This window comes from Podarcis pityusensis (genome assembly GCF_964106645.2).
Source record: "Podarcis pityusensis genome assembly, chromosome: 3".
NCBI classification, from domain to species: Eukaryota; Metazoa; Chordata; class Lepidosauria; order Squamata; family Lacertidae; genus Podarcis; species Podarcis pityusensis.
Genome location: NC_138026.1, coordinates 69029298 through 69043399, shown reverse-complemented (window position 1 = coordinate 69043399; position 14102 = coordinate 69029298). Strand labels below are relative to the sequence as shown.

At 38.4% G+C, this 14102-nt stretch overlaps 1 protein-coding gene across 5 annotated transcripts in view; it reads right to left on the bottom strand.

The window, feature by feature from the left end:
• Positions 1 to 14102, bottom strand: part of ZDHHC14 (zDHHC palmitoyltransferase 14) — a 65736-nt gene that overhangs the window by 37723 nt on the left and 13911 nt on the right. For 3 of the 5 annotated variants that reach the window (XR_013983905.1, XM_080998393.1, XM_080998395.1), the window contains exon 2: positions 104 to 276. Coding sequence is in view for 4 of the 5 variants with exons in the window: in XM_080998393.1 (XP_080854519.1) it covers positions 104 to 276 (173 nt within the window). In the remaining variant the exon portion in view is untranslated. The remainder of the gene's footprint in view (positions 1 to 103; positions 277 to 14102) is intronic. The other 2 variants (XM_080998394.1, XM_080998396.1) reach the window with 1 other exon arrangement.

The following is a 14102-nucleotide window of genomic DNA, read 5'->3' as shown; positions in this document are numbered from 1 at the left end:
GATGTTGCCATTCAGCATGCACGCACGTGTGTGTGTGCGCGCATACACACACACACACACACACACACACAGTTACAAAGAAGATGATGGGACAACAACAGACCTTCAGTGTTACCTATTTGTCTTTCAAGATCTGCGGCTTCATCTGGTGTTGCACGAGGCAGGACTCCAGGATCACTGAAGCTAGTACGTAGCAAGGTCCCCATAACAAAAAAGAACAGAACTGCTCCTACTGCAGGAATAGCAGGTGTAATCTGATCTGATAAATATCGACAACTGTAAAACAGAGAAAAATTGAAAGTTTAAGGGTCATTAATACTGCATAATACACCTTTTAACCTGGCTTTTGACACCTGAGACCCACCCTATTCCTATAAATGTAATTTGTTTTAACTGCTTTTAAGACTGAATTTTAAATTGCTATAATCCACCCTGGGATCTTATGATGAAGGGAGGGTAAGAAATCAAATTATTATTAGTAGTAATAAGGCTGCTGATGTAAGTTCCATTATTGTAAGGGAATTAGGCGTGGGGGAGAGAACTCCTGGAAAGCCATTCCAGATAACCAGCTTAGAGAAGTTATTTCCCCATGAAGCAGAAAACCTAAAAAGCTCAAATTTTATTTGAGAACTTCTTTATTTCACAAAATTTCTGAGTGTGCGTTCAGATTATATTTTCCACCACCACCACCATTTTGTACTCAAGGAGGGCTCTGGTGCAGGTCCAGACTCACATTCTATTTTCCCACCTTATTTTCTAGACATCAGTAAATTATTGTGTTAACAAAGGATCTCCTGAGCCAGTCATTCACTTCTCCTTGGAGCAAATGGAGCAGAAGTAGTGAAAGAACCCACGGTTTACTACAGATCATTTCCTTCTGTATACTTTAGTAACATTTCCTGAAAAATCAACACCCACTTTATTTATTTGTTTGTTTAAAGTGAGGCAATAGCATGATGTCATGTACAAAAACAAAAAAATGATAGAGTGCGTTGATAAGAGATGCAAAGCCTTTTATAAATGGCATCTTTTAATGTTATGGATATGTATAGCAGTGTGGTTAAAATGTAACCCAGTTTTATTTAGACTCCCTGCCTTCTTTGATTTTAATATTAAATGTTTCCTGAGGGATAACTATCTTAATCACTTGCAGCAAAACCAAAAACTTAAAGACTAACGGATTTATTACAAGATAAGCTTCTGAGGACTCAAGCCCCTTTTGGAAAATAAATAACTCTTCTATGTACAGAAGAGCAGCCTTGCCATTGACTTTCAGGAATCTCTTGAATACTTTTCTATGCCAACAGGTCTATGCAGCTTTTTAAACTTCTTGATTAGCCAGTGTTATGATTCTTATAATCGTTTTGTATTGCTTTTATGGTGTTTTATATTTTATTTTATATATTGTTGTATACCACCTTGATATTAGAGTTAGAGGTATATAAATATGTTTAATAAAAAAAATGTTATTGTTGAGATATTTGAAATTTAAATATTAGCTTAAAAAAACTAAACAATATGCCTAGCATTTTATATTGCATAAAAAGACAGCTGCAGAAAAGCAAGTTATGACCTCTGCAATGTATCCATGCTGTTATACAGCATAATCCTGGCAACTGACAAACAAGAAGACTTGCTTCTATCATGGGCTGAATGAAGTCTAGCTGCTTCAGTGGGAGCTGCTGCCTGATAACACCAGCAAAGACCAAAGATGAGGGCAGGAAATGCTGCCCTTATAAATCTGGTGCCATATGGACTTCATGTTATTTCTGTTCCTAATACTACAAAATCTTTTGCAAACCACTTTTGAGTCTCTTCTGGGACAATAAAAGGGGACATAAGTATTCTAAATAAATAAATACAACCCTTTTAATTTGATTTCTGGAGTATCCTAATTTAAGAACTAGAACTTCTTAAAAGCTTAAATTATTAAGATCACAAGGGTATATATCGTTTACTTGGTGAATTTCAGGGTTATTGCAATGAATGCATACCAGTCTAGGCTGAATTTGTGTGCAGAGAGTTGAACAAATGATTCACTGTGATGAATGGTGTAAATTCCCTCACAAGGAACTACAGGAATGTATTTTCATGCTGAACTAATTCACCACGGGATACACTCAATCCAAGCAGGTCTTCACAGGCATGGCTTACACTTCACAATCTGTGTGTTTACAAGTAGCACCTAATTATTTGTATTACACTAAAGTATTCATAGGCTACTGTCCTCAATTCAAGGCAACTCAAAAGATCAACACACATATTTTAAATGCAACAATCACACTAAAACAGGAAATTCATAACAGATAACTTAGAAAAGTATAACAAAAGCATAATAGATCATAACAACCAAATACCCTCTGGAATAAGAACTATCCCAAAAGAAATGAGAGAGAAAGGACTCTATATCTCATCTGGGAGGATATTCCAGAGCCATGAGGTGACAGTAATGAAGACCCTGTTTCTGACAGCTGATAATTCCATAGCAAACGTGCTTGAAAACAGAGCCCAATGTAGCAATCACAATCACAACTACTATGGGGCATAACAGATGGAGAAGTAGTTTCTAAGGTATGTAGATCACAGGCTGTGACCAGATTTAAAAGTAATTAAGCACCAGCCCCTTGCATTCAGTCTGGAAGCAAGCTAGCAATCAGTGAAGTTGTTGCAGAATTGGCCAAGTATGATCACAGACAATAACCATAGTTAGCAGACAAGGAGCCTCCTGCTGACTCATAGAAATTCTCCCTCCTTTTCCTTTTCAGTATTAACACTGGCATAGTTCTGTGCCATGGTTTCTTTAATCATTAGTAAACCAGCACCAAATCCTGCTTTCAAACTCTAGTGTAAAGCAAACAATTGTTAGCTTTCTCAGTGCAGAATTCAGTGGCTCAATAGGGCAAGACAGTTTGTGCATATAACACCAATCCTAGCCCAACTGCACTGGCTGCCGGTGAATTTCTAAGCACAATTAAAAGTGCTCATTTTGATCTAAAAAGCCTTAAACAGCTCAGGACCACAATACCTCAAGGACTGCCTCTCACCATATGAACCAATCTGGACCCTGTGACCATCATCTGAGGCCCTTCTTCGTATGCCTCCTCCGTAAGAGGTCTGGAGGGAAGAACACAAGAACAAGCGTTTTCTGTGGTGGCTCCCCATTTGTGGAATGCCCTTCCCAGAGCATTCATTACGTATCTTCAGGGACCAGGCAAAAACATTCCTCTTCTCCCAGTCCTTTAGCTAATGAAACTATCTATGGCCTTTAAAACAGGAGGGGGGCATTGTTCTTGTTTGCTACTATGTTATGTATTTTTGTGTTTTTATATGGTAAGCCACCTTGTGATCTTCAGGTGAAGGGTGGTTTAGAAAATAATAATAATAATAATAATAATAATAATAATAATAATAATAGAGCTTTGGTGCTGATTTAAGTCCACACTAGGGCTAGCTAACCTCTGAATGTCCAGATGTTGATGAAATACAACTCCCATTATCATCATTAACCATTTGCCATGCTGGTTGAGGACTTATAGTTCAGCAACATCTGGAGGGACACAAGTTCTTCACCAGGGGTTTTACACCATGGCTAATACTGAAAAGGGAAAGGAGAGGTGGATCTGGGTGGGAGACAGGAGGAAGGAGTGGGCATGATCCCACTTGACACTTGCGTCAATTCAGTGTCAAAACCAACAGAAATTACAGGACTGTACATTGCCAGGGGTACAGGGAGCTCACATATTTAAAGTTACTCATTAAAAGGAAACCTAGAAAAAAAGGACAGTTTTTACTAGTTTGTACTGAGCTTCAGATTGTAGCCAGAACAGACACATTCTCTTTGATCTTGGTGAACTGACAGTACTGTCTATTCCTGAAACAAACTGCAACTGTCACTATGTTAACTGCAAAATATTCATTTAAACTGGCTACAAAATACTTTATTAAAAAATCATTTGTTCAGACTGAATCCTGTTGCCACCTGCAATGCTAAATTGCAGAAGACCAAGATTCTAATGAATCTGCAAAACTACAAATATCAAATGTACCAGTAAGCTAAGCTAACAAGTAAGCTTTTCTACATGTTCTTCTGCTTTTCCTTCCCCGATTTATCTCTAACACTCAGATACTATGTGTTTGAAGGCTTACAGGAGAATGGGAGGAAACAGAAATTGCCAGAGATTTTAATCTGCTGCATCTGGGTTTAAAAAAAACAAAAACACTGCTATACTGAGCACAGATTATGGTCAAGCCATCTGAACTAAACACACCTAAGGAGTGATACAAAACAGGGATAATCTACATAGTCACCAACCTTTTTGGGCCGATGGACACATTTGCAAACCAGAGAAACTATTGTGAGCACCACACACAAACCACAACCAAGCACACACAACAGCCTATTCTGCTGGCTACAACAGAATATTTCTTTCAAATCTTATTTTAGCAGGGGGAAGGAACCCTGTGGGCACCAGAGAATGTTAGGGGAAGGCAGGGCACATTGATGCAAGGGGCACATTGATACACCAACAATATATCAATATCAAGAAACGTTATTTGTGTCGCGACATCACTAAAACGTGTCTATACATGTGTGAGTACAACAGTTGCGACCGTGCTGCCCGCCAGTTAGCCGTTGGCGTTTGACGAGAGTAGGTGTGTTTTTAGCATGGCCAATTAAAAAATTACGTGAAATGTAAAAGTGTTCCAATGCTGTTTTACGTCGTTTAGTTAAGATTTAAAAATACCAAAGGAAAGTTATTCCACTCAGTAATCAGGATTACACGTGATATTTAAATAAGTTCAGTGGTTTTATTAATAATTGTTAGTTTTTAAAAAATGTCCGTTGGGGCACTTTGATACATTAAGACACGGGGCACACTGATACGTATAAAAGTGTCCCACTAGTGTACAATATACAAGTTTGCATGAAATCTCTAAACTAGCCATTCTGTTTTCCAGAAAATGATTTGGAAAGAAAAAAACTGTTGTTTACTACTGTTGTTTATTATCTTCTAACTTTAATGGTTCTTTTGATTGCTATTATAATATTGATTAGTTATGCCATGCATAAAGAATTTTTTTTTATTTGACTCATCTTTGCTACATAAAATATGAGATTGAATGTTTCTGCATCAATCTGCCCCACCTCTCCCTACTGTGAGCACAAGTGTGCCATATTAACAGTTGCCTAGAGGTTATGTGCCTTTAGATCAGGATATGGTATGGTCGGAAGACACAAGGCCATTACCTTGCTAAAGCTAAGCAGATCTACATCAGGGCAGGGTTTGGATGGGTGACTACCTAAGAATATCATGTATGCCACCATGGGTTCCAGCACAGAAGAAAGACAGGATATAAATGTAAAGAAAGATGGCAAATAAATAAAATTTATATTGAGGAGATACAGCACATCAAGAACCACTTGTGGTCTTTTAGAACAGCTTTAAAGCAGTCACTGCCAGAATTGTGCCCACACTAGCGGACTCCTCACCTGCAAACTTGCCTCAAGGTGCCTAAGAGAGTAACCCTTCCCTGGGCATAGCCACCACCAGCAAACAATTTTTTAATTGACGGAAGACACCACCACCCCACAAAGTATGTCCCATGAATGATGCTACATCACGGTGTAGTATCATTTCAACTGAGCTGTTCTGAAACAAATGGGAACACCATGAGGCAAACGGATTGCAGCTCTTCCACCAAACAAAGGCAATTTTTACTGTACAACAAAGTGGGGGAAAGTACAAAGAACCTGCCTCCTGTGATAGAATAGAAAGTTCCTTCAACTGAAATAAATGGATTTCAAAAACAAAAGAGCAAAACCCGCAAAGCCACCAAGAAAGCCCTGCACTTTTGTGAGACATGAATAATACTCCAAAAGTATGTATGTATTGGGAGGAAGAGGAGGATATTCAGTCCCAATCTAATTTAGACATGCTGTGTTTCACAGCTGAAAAGACTAAATGGAAGAAACTGCTGGGTACTAAACAATAAGAGAATTAATTCATGGCTTTTGTGTTGATTTCCACATTCTGTGACTTACATTATAAATGAAGTGCAAGGTGTGTCATGTTAAAATAACGGTGTATTATGATGACATTGAAACAGAACTTTAAACTTTAAAGTGTTCAACTTTGGTTAGAATGCATCCAATATCTAGAAAGTAAAACTTGAAAACATGGACACTTCAGATCAGCATGGAACTATTTCTCACATGTTTAAAGACACAAGATGCACCACACTTCTAATAAAAAGTATGAGGCAGGTATCCAAGACTCTCTCTGTGTAACAACCTACACATTCTAAACCTTCTTCAGTTCCTGCTTGCTATACGTTTAGCAGTTCTCCAATAACATTTTCAAGTTTAAGACCTAGGAAACAAGGGGGAGGTTTGGACGTAATGATAAACTGTGGTTTATCATACTGGGAATGAGTTTAGGTGCCCTCTGCATTCATTTGCCCACCCCTCCCCTACCCAAGCAGGTCTACAAGACTTGAAGCTTTTGCTTCCAATTTTAATTAAACACATTTAAGCATTATATCTGAACTCTAAACTGTGGTTAATTTTAACTGACATACTGAAAAAAGGCAGCTTTCTAAGCTACCGTTTTATAATGGTTTGTTTCATACAAATTGTAATGGATTCACTCCTTTTGTTAGGTTTGGATGACACACCAAGCTGTGGCTGATAAAAAAAAACAGTAGCAAAACTTCTGCACTTCTCAAGGACACACAAGCCTAAAGGCTGACTAGGTTCATTCCTGTCACAATAAACCACAATTGATCATGATATAAATCCAGTTTCATTTTTAAAACTTAGATGTAAAATGCATTGTAATCTACTGAGGACAAATTTAAACAAAATCTGAATGAATCACTCAGAATAAGGTGATACAGGTCTGCATGGGGAGAGACAGAGAGGGGGGGGTTATGGGTCCTGCACTAGGATTACTTAATATTTGTATAGGTGTTCAAACAATTCACATGCATTATATAGGCATAATCTGTCAGGTTTAGCACTTCTCTCACACAAGACATGACACACTGGCAATTCGACTAATTGAGGTTTATTTATCAACAACAGGCTTACAACAATCCAAGCTTCCCACAACTCATTCCACACTGTCGGAGTCAGTTGATTCGACTGGCTTCCGTCCCCTTCCAAGGCCAGATATACACCAAGCCCACCCCCCACCCCCCGCTTCCTGCTGGTCTTCCTTGGTTCTAATCGCTTGCTCCGCCTCCTACTTCTTGGAGATTCAAGTGCAGCCAATTCCTCCTCCTCTAGAGTTTAATACAACCCCCTACTACCACCTGCATCCTGATCCTTCATCTCTGTGCTTCTGCGAAAACTTACAGGCAGCAATCCAGAGTGAGAAGGGCTTATCTCACTTTCGTGTGCACGAATCAAATTCCTTTTTTCCTCTGCCTCTTCCTCCCCCTCTGCAGATTCCTCTCTGCTAGCCATGTCTCTGACATAATCCTTACAAAACCCCTGTTAGGTTAGACAATTTTAACATCTTTCATATTGCAGATGAGAGAACTGTGGGTGAAAGACAGTAGCATGCTCCAGAGGTCACTTAGCGAGTTCATGGCAGAGCTGACATTCAAACCAGGAACAACCTGATTAGTAATTAAATCTCTTCACAACTATGCTTCATCAGCAGGTTTTTTGGAAATGCCCATGCATATGTAAAAAATGGCGAGGTGTATTTTAAAAGGCACTTACGGTAATCATGCAAAAAGAACCTGAGGATACCTTGTTGGAATGCAATAAAGGTCAATCTGGTTTCAGCAATGATCATCCAGATGCCTCTGTGAAGCTTGCAACATAGCATGGAAGTCAAAAATGCACATAACAAGCTAAAAGTTATAAAACTCATTGTTTGAATGTTAAGGTTAAAATTATTGAAACATACTGGTAAAACTTGGCAGGATTTTAGTCTTTCAAAGCTGAAACAAAATGAAGAACAGCTGAAAGAGACCATAGGGCAACCAGGCATGATCTCAATTCCCCATCTATACATTTTCACTGTACATCCATAACATATGCACAGTTCAATAATCTTTATGATAATGAAAGTTCTTGCTAATCCTGTGTGATAACATGTATGTTAAAATGTTGACATAACATAATAAATGTTCATTCACTTACCACACCTCATAAGTGGGTTTTTTTTAGGATCCATTAAAAATCATACAAGAATGTTACCATTTATTCACTGCCCATCAAAAATCAGTCTGTCCCCTTTGCTAATCTCCCTAAACTAGTTCTATTTATATTTTCTTTTCTTTTCTTTTTAACTGATTTTTTTCTTTGTTTTTATTTTTTCTAAGTCAAAGTTCTTCAGAGTCCTTCTTTCCTCACCCCGTTCTTCAGAGTCCTTCTTTCCTCACCCCAAATTCTCTCAAGTACATTTTTTCACTAAGGTGATCAACAGGAGGTGCTAACTTTAATGCTTCTCCTTCATTTCTATTCCCTGCTGGATGCATTGTTCCTCCTGCTTTGATGCCTTCAGCAGCACTTGGGGATGATTATTAATGATCAGCTGCTGAAGGCAACCTAGCTGGAGAAAAAACAACAGTGAATAGAAATGAAGTGAATAGGCCGCCACTGAGTTGTACTATTAATGGTGCACCTAGAAGCAGAAAGAGGAAATAATTAATTTTATGGCGTTGGGGAGGACAGGAACCCCAACTGACTCTAAAATGGCAAAAATTACCTGAGAGCACTTGGTGAAGCCCAACAAAGGAAATTAATTAGCTGTGAAAAAATTGGGGAAAGTGTGTGTGTGTGGAGGGATTGCCAGTAATAGTTATATATTTTTAAAAGATCACACAGAATTGTTGGGGGATCCACCCAAAACCTTTTGCCGGTCCATATATGGTCCACTTTAGCACCTTTGTCTTAGATGTTGAAAATGCTTCGGCTTCCTCACATTGAACCTGCACATCTCCCATATATTAGTTTTGGTATGGCTCAGGCATGTCCAAAGTCCATTTCAGGGGCCTAATCCAGCCCGCCAATCAATTTAATCTGGCCCTTGTGGCAGTATATGTCCTGGGGTAAAATCCAAAGAAACAAAAAACAAACAAACAAAAAAGCTCAGCAACTTCAATCCTAAAAAAAGCTCAAAACTTTGGTTGGCCCTCACGCATGTTCACTCCATCAAATCTGGCCCTTTGAAAAAAGTTTGGGCACCCCTGGTATGGCCCTTGAATTTTAAGACTGCCATAGACAACAGCTGCTAAACTTTTAAGGTGTTACAAAATATACAAGGCGTAATATTTACTGTATTGACCCGAATATAAGCCATCCCTTTAAAATTGGGGGGGGGGGGAGAAAAGAAAAAATACCTGAATATAAGCTGCTCCATTCCTCGCTGCTCCCGGCTGCATGCCTGGGGGGGGGGGGGAGAACTACACTGTCTCCCTTCCCAGCCTTGGGGGAGAGGTTGGGGGACTACACGCAGGGCGGGTGCCACTTTGCCATGCTCCTAGCGCTGTTTGCCCCGTGCTCCTAGCTACATACCATAAGGTCACGAATATAAGTTGCACTTTAACTTTTCATGGTCGGAATTTGGGAAAAAAGTGAGGCTTATATTCAGGCCAATAAAGTATTCCCATTTCTTAAAGTTCATTAATCCTTTATATTCCTGTAATTTAACACACACTTACTTATATTAGCAAAAGAACTAATTTGCCAATACAACTTCAAAGTAACTTTTAAAAAGCCCAAGACAGATTTGAGTCAAGTATTTGAAAAATGCCGTAAGACCATCCTTGTAAGATGGCCTTTCACTCTAAGGGAAACTATTTCCATTTCACAATTTATATTGTCATACTCTAGACAGTTATGAGAAAAAGCACACAATTCAATCATGCAAGCTATCATACAATGTGATGCTACTGCTGAACAAAACACCCAAGAGCAGATACTGTCCAGGAACCATGGGAGATGCCTGCTAAATTACAACACAAGCGTCCTTTTAGCAAAATACTGCATTTCTGCCAGAACTTGTCATCCCAGAAGGACAAGATGAAAACATGCAAATAATTATTCTAGATATTATCAAGTATTTGAAATCCCAGTACACTGCTTAGTCTAGAAATCAACAATTTTGTATAACAGGAAATAGGTAACATGTGTAGAAAAGTTCTAAATGTTTTTGTTTAGATAAACAAGATTGGGGCCCAAAATAACTCGTTATTCAGAACTATGAGATATATATTTGCCAGATGTTTACACACATTGTGGCTATGGTCTCTGGCCAATTTTAAATTATGCTTAATCCTAATTTTGGCAATGATGAAACAACAAATTAATATTTGTAAACCACTGTAGTAGGATAGCAGGAAGAACGCCATTCTCTTCTCACCATTCATCAATATAGACACATACTTGAGATTGTATACAATACTGACCATCTTGTGGACAGTCACACTTGTGGACATAACACAAACAACAGCAAATTTACTATGGTGCATACTCACAAGTGTTCATCCTTCCTATTTCCACCCACCCTATCCCCACGATGATTCTGCCCATCAGCCTTTGTCATATTCACAAAGCCTAACTCTCGAATGTCTTCACACACAGAAATTGAGCCCTTCAGAATCGCTGTCATTCCCTAATTCACCCAACCACTATCTTGGTAGAGTGCACGCTTAGAACGCAGATGGTTCCAGGTTTAGTTCCTAGCCTGAGTTGAAAGGATTTCACATAGACGAGCTAAGAAAGACTTCTGTCCAACACCCTGGAGACTACTCTTGAACAAAATAGACAATAAATGGATTTTTTGACTCAGTATAAGACATATTCTGAACTGTTTTGTGGATACCGCCCTCCCTGCAAAGGAATTCCCGCTTTGCCTGTGAAGCAACCTGCAGATTCCGGCAGCAAGTATCTTGCAAATGATACAGGGCCTCACAAATTTTCAGTCACTTCATACAGTCTCTGGTTATTTGTAACAAGGCTGAGTGTGGCAGCCACTCAAAACTGCTTCCATTTTGTTGGAAACTAACATGATGTGTGGGGGTCACCAATATCAAGTGGATAACAGAGATGCACTCAAGTGATACAGGCTCCAGTTAGACATCTATGGAGATTGGCCAAACGGAAACAGGTTTTGGCAGTACCATATAGATATCAGGCCTTAGCTTTTACAACTGAAGTAGCATGGCACATTTTCTTTAAACAAAATGCATATTTGAACTTAGTCCAGTTTGATGCTCAATGAAAGTGAGTTACTTGTTTTGGGTAATAAACAGAGCATTTAAAAAATAATAATCTCTGCTTTCAAACAAGCAAATACCTGATGTTTCAGAGTACAACTCCCATACTCTCTGACCACTAGCCACACTGGTTGGGTCTGAAGGGAGTTGTAGTCTACAACATCTGGAGTGTAAGATCTGATCAATATTAGTCATACTCATAATATACCCAGTGATATCAGTGGGCCTACTGTGAACATAACTTAGTTGGATATCACCCACGAGGTACAAGTTCTTATGCATCCTGCTGTTGAGTGGCTGCATCAGAAAATTCACAAAGATGATGGCGTTTTGGAGGAATGAGCTTATGAAGTGGCTATTTCCAAATGTGAATATGGTAAAATATGACTGCGTATTTGAACACTGTGCACAAGATCAAGGATTCAAGATCAGTTTCTGAAATGGGCTTGTGTACCAAGTTGCTGCATATTTAATCATTTTTATTTCTGAATCTGTGGGACTAGTTTACTAATACCTATAGAAAAAACATCAACCCACTACAGATGTAATTAAAAGAAGGGTTTCCAAACTTTTATCACAATGTGTTTCATTTAAGTCTATTCACAATCAAGGGTAAAACAAAGCAAGGATATAATTCCCCTAGCAATGCTTACTTTAGGACTCTATCTGGGAATAGATCTTAGGCAGAAGTGGGAGGAAGTGAAGAAGTTAAATTGCATTCTATTTCAAGAAGCTATCTTAAAAATTCACATACAGAAGAATTACAAAAAGAATACCAAGAGAAACATATTATACTTCATCTGTAAGGATTTATCATTTGATCTCTGCAAGTTTCATTCAAAAACCAAATTTTAGGATTACAGATGAAACAACTGCACTGGTTATTTTGTCAATGACAACATTCATTTGACACTGAAATATTGCTGCACAGTTGCAAAAGGAAAATTAGCAGTGTTCAAAAGAGAAAGTGCCATTAAAAACCTCAAGCAATTTACTGTCCTAGGCATTTCAGCTCGTGTTGGTGTGTGCCAAAAAGGATGGAAATCAGCTACTCATATTATATTATTATTTTGCCTGGAAAAGGCAAGCGGCATTATGTCACCAAAACTGCAGTCTATGCATACAGCTCTAAAGCTAACAGCAGCTAAAGAATTAGAAAAAGTGACATGTTGGACTGCCACAAAAGCTATTTATTCAGTACCTCCAGAACAGAAAAAAATGTTTCATATAAAAATCAGGATAGTCAATCCTTCGAATGAGAAGGAATGCTGGAATGCAAGTTTGACCTGACAGAACCCCCAGACTCATTTGATTTATTTGGTAAGCCTGAGAAAAATAAAGGACAGATTGGAGATTAATTTTGTTTATGGAAGCGTTGTACAGAGGCTGTCCCTGATCGATATGATTTTTGGAAGAGTACAAAATCCACATAGAATGCCAGCTTTTAACTTGCCTGTGAAAATCATCAGAGATCGCAAAGAAAGGAATTTATGATAACAACAAGAAGAAAAAGGAAGTAATAAAGGACTATCCGGATCAAACTGGACAGAACTGTCTAATTAAAGCAGTAAGATAAGTGATGCTGTTTTGGACTCGAGCTGAGCTGGATGTATGGGTACCCCCAACAAAATTTAAAATTTGGCTGTATAATTTGGAATTAATGTGATATGGATAATGTGATGTGATTGGCCTGTTAATAAAAATTATTTAAAAAGAAAAAAAGAAAAAGTGACATGTTGGACTGCCACAAAAGCTATTTATTCAGTACCTCCAGAACAGAAAAAAATGTTTCATATAAAAATCAGGATAGTCAATCAAGCAAATGTACAAGAACCTACAAGTCACCACAACAAATCTGATGGGCACAAAGCTTTTTAAATGTAAAAATTCTGAAGTTGAGATGGTACCCAAGTTAATTTGCTTCAGCTAGAATTTGATTTCACTGAGAATAAACACACATCTTCAGTTTCTACTGCAGGACATGTTTTTATTTATTTAATTAATATTCCATCTGCTTTCCATTATAAACCCAAGGCAGTTACATGTAGTTCCCAGAAGATCACTCAGCCAGGCACTGACCAACCCCAGACCTGCTTAGCTTCAGCAAGGTGATGGCCTTATGTACTTTCAGATGATAGCCTGGGATCTCACACAATGTAGCTTGTTATCTCAACTCCAATATTTTAGAAATGTCATGAAATATCCCGATGCTTGAAGATGAGTAATGGTTATAGCTAATTCACAAATACAGTTATCACTGATACCCTAACTCAGGGTTGAGAAACCTGTGGCATTCCAGGTGGTGTTGGACTACAACTTCCATCAGCCCTAGCCAGCATGGCCAATGGTCAGGGATGATGGGAGCTGAAGTTAAGTAACTAACATATGGAGAATTGCACATTAACGAACCCTGCCCTAAATTATCACATTGTACATCACACCACATGAACACACTTCTATTTCGTTTCCACTTTAAACTAGTTTATAAACTATATACAGACTGAACTTGTCTGGGCAATACTTTAATTTTCAGTCACAATTCATGGAAACCTGGGTATCAGAATCCATAAAAAGTTTATGTTGGGATTACTGCACACATGGAAAAAACAGTGCTGGACAGAGTAGTCTCAAATGCTGCATCAGTTACACAGACACTCATAAATCATGCAAGAAGCGGTTTGTGTACGTTCCATTTTCAAAGATACATTAACTTCACATACATTCTTTCTGCAAAATAATTAGTCAGCTTTTAAAGAAGTTTGCTTTTGATCTGAACCACAAACACTGACATATTGTCAAGACACTGCACTTGCTGGCACTAAGCTAACACTAATGCAACCAAATGTTTTAGTTCCTTTAAGGCTGCC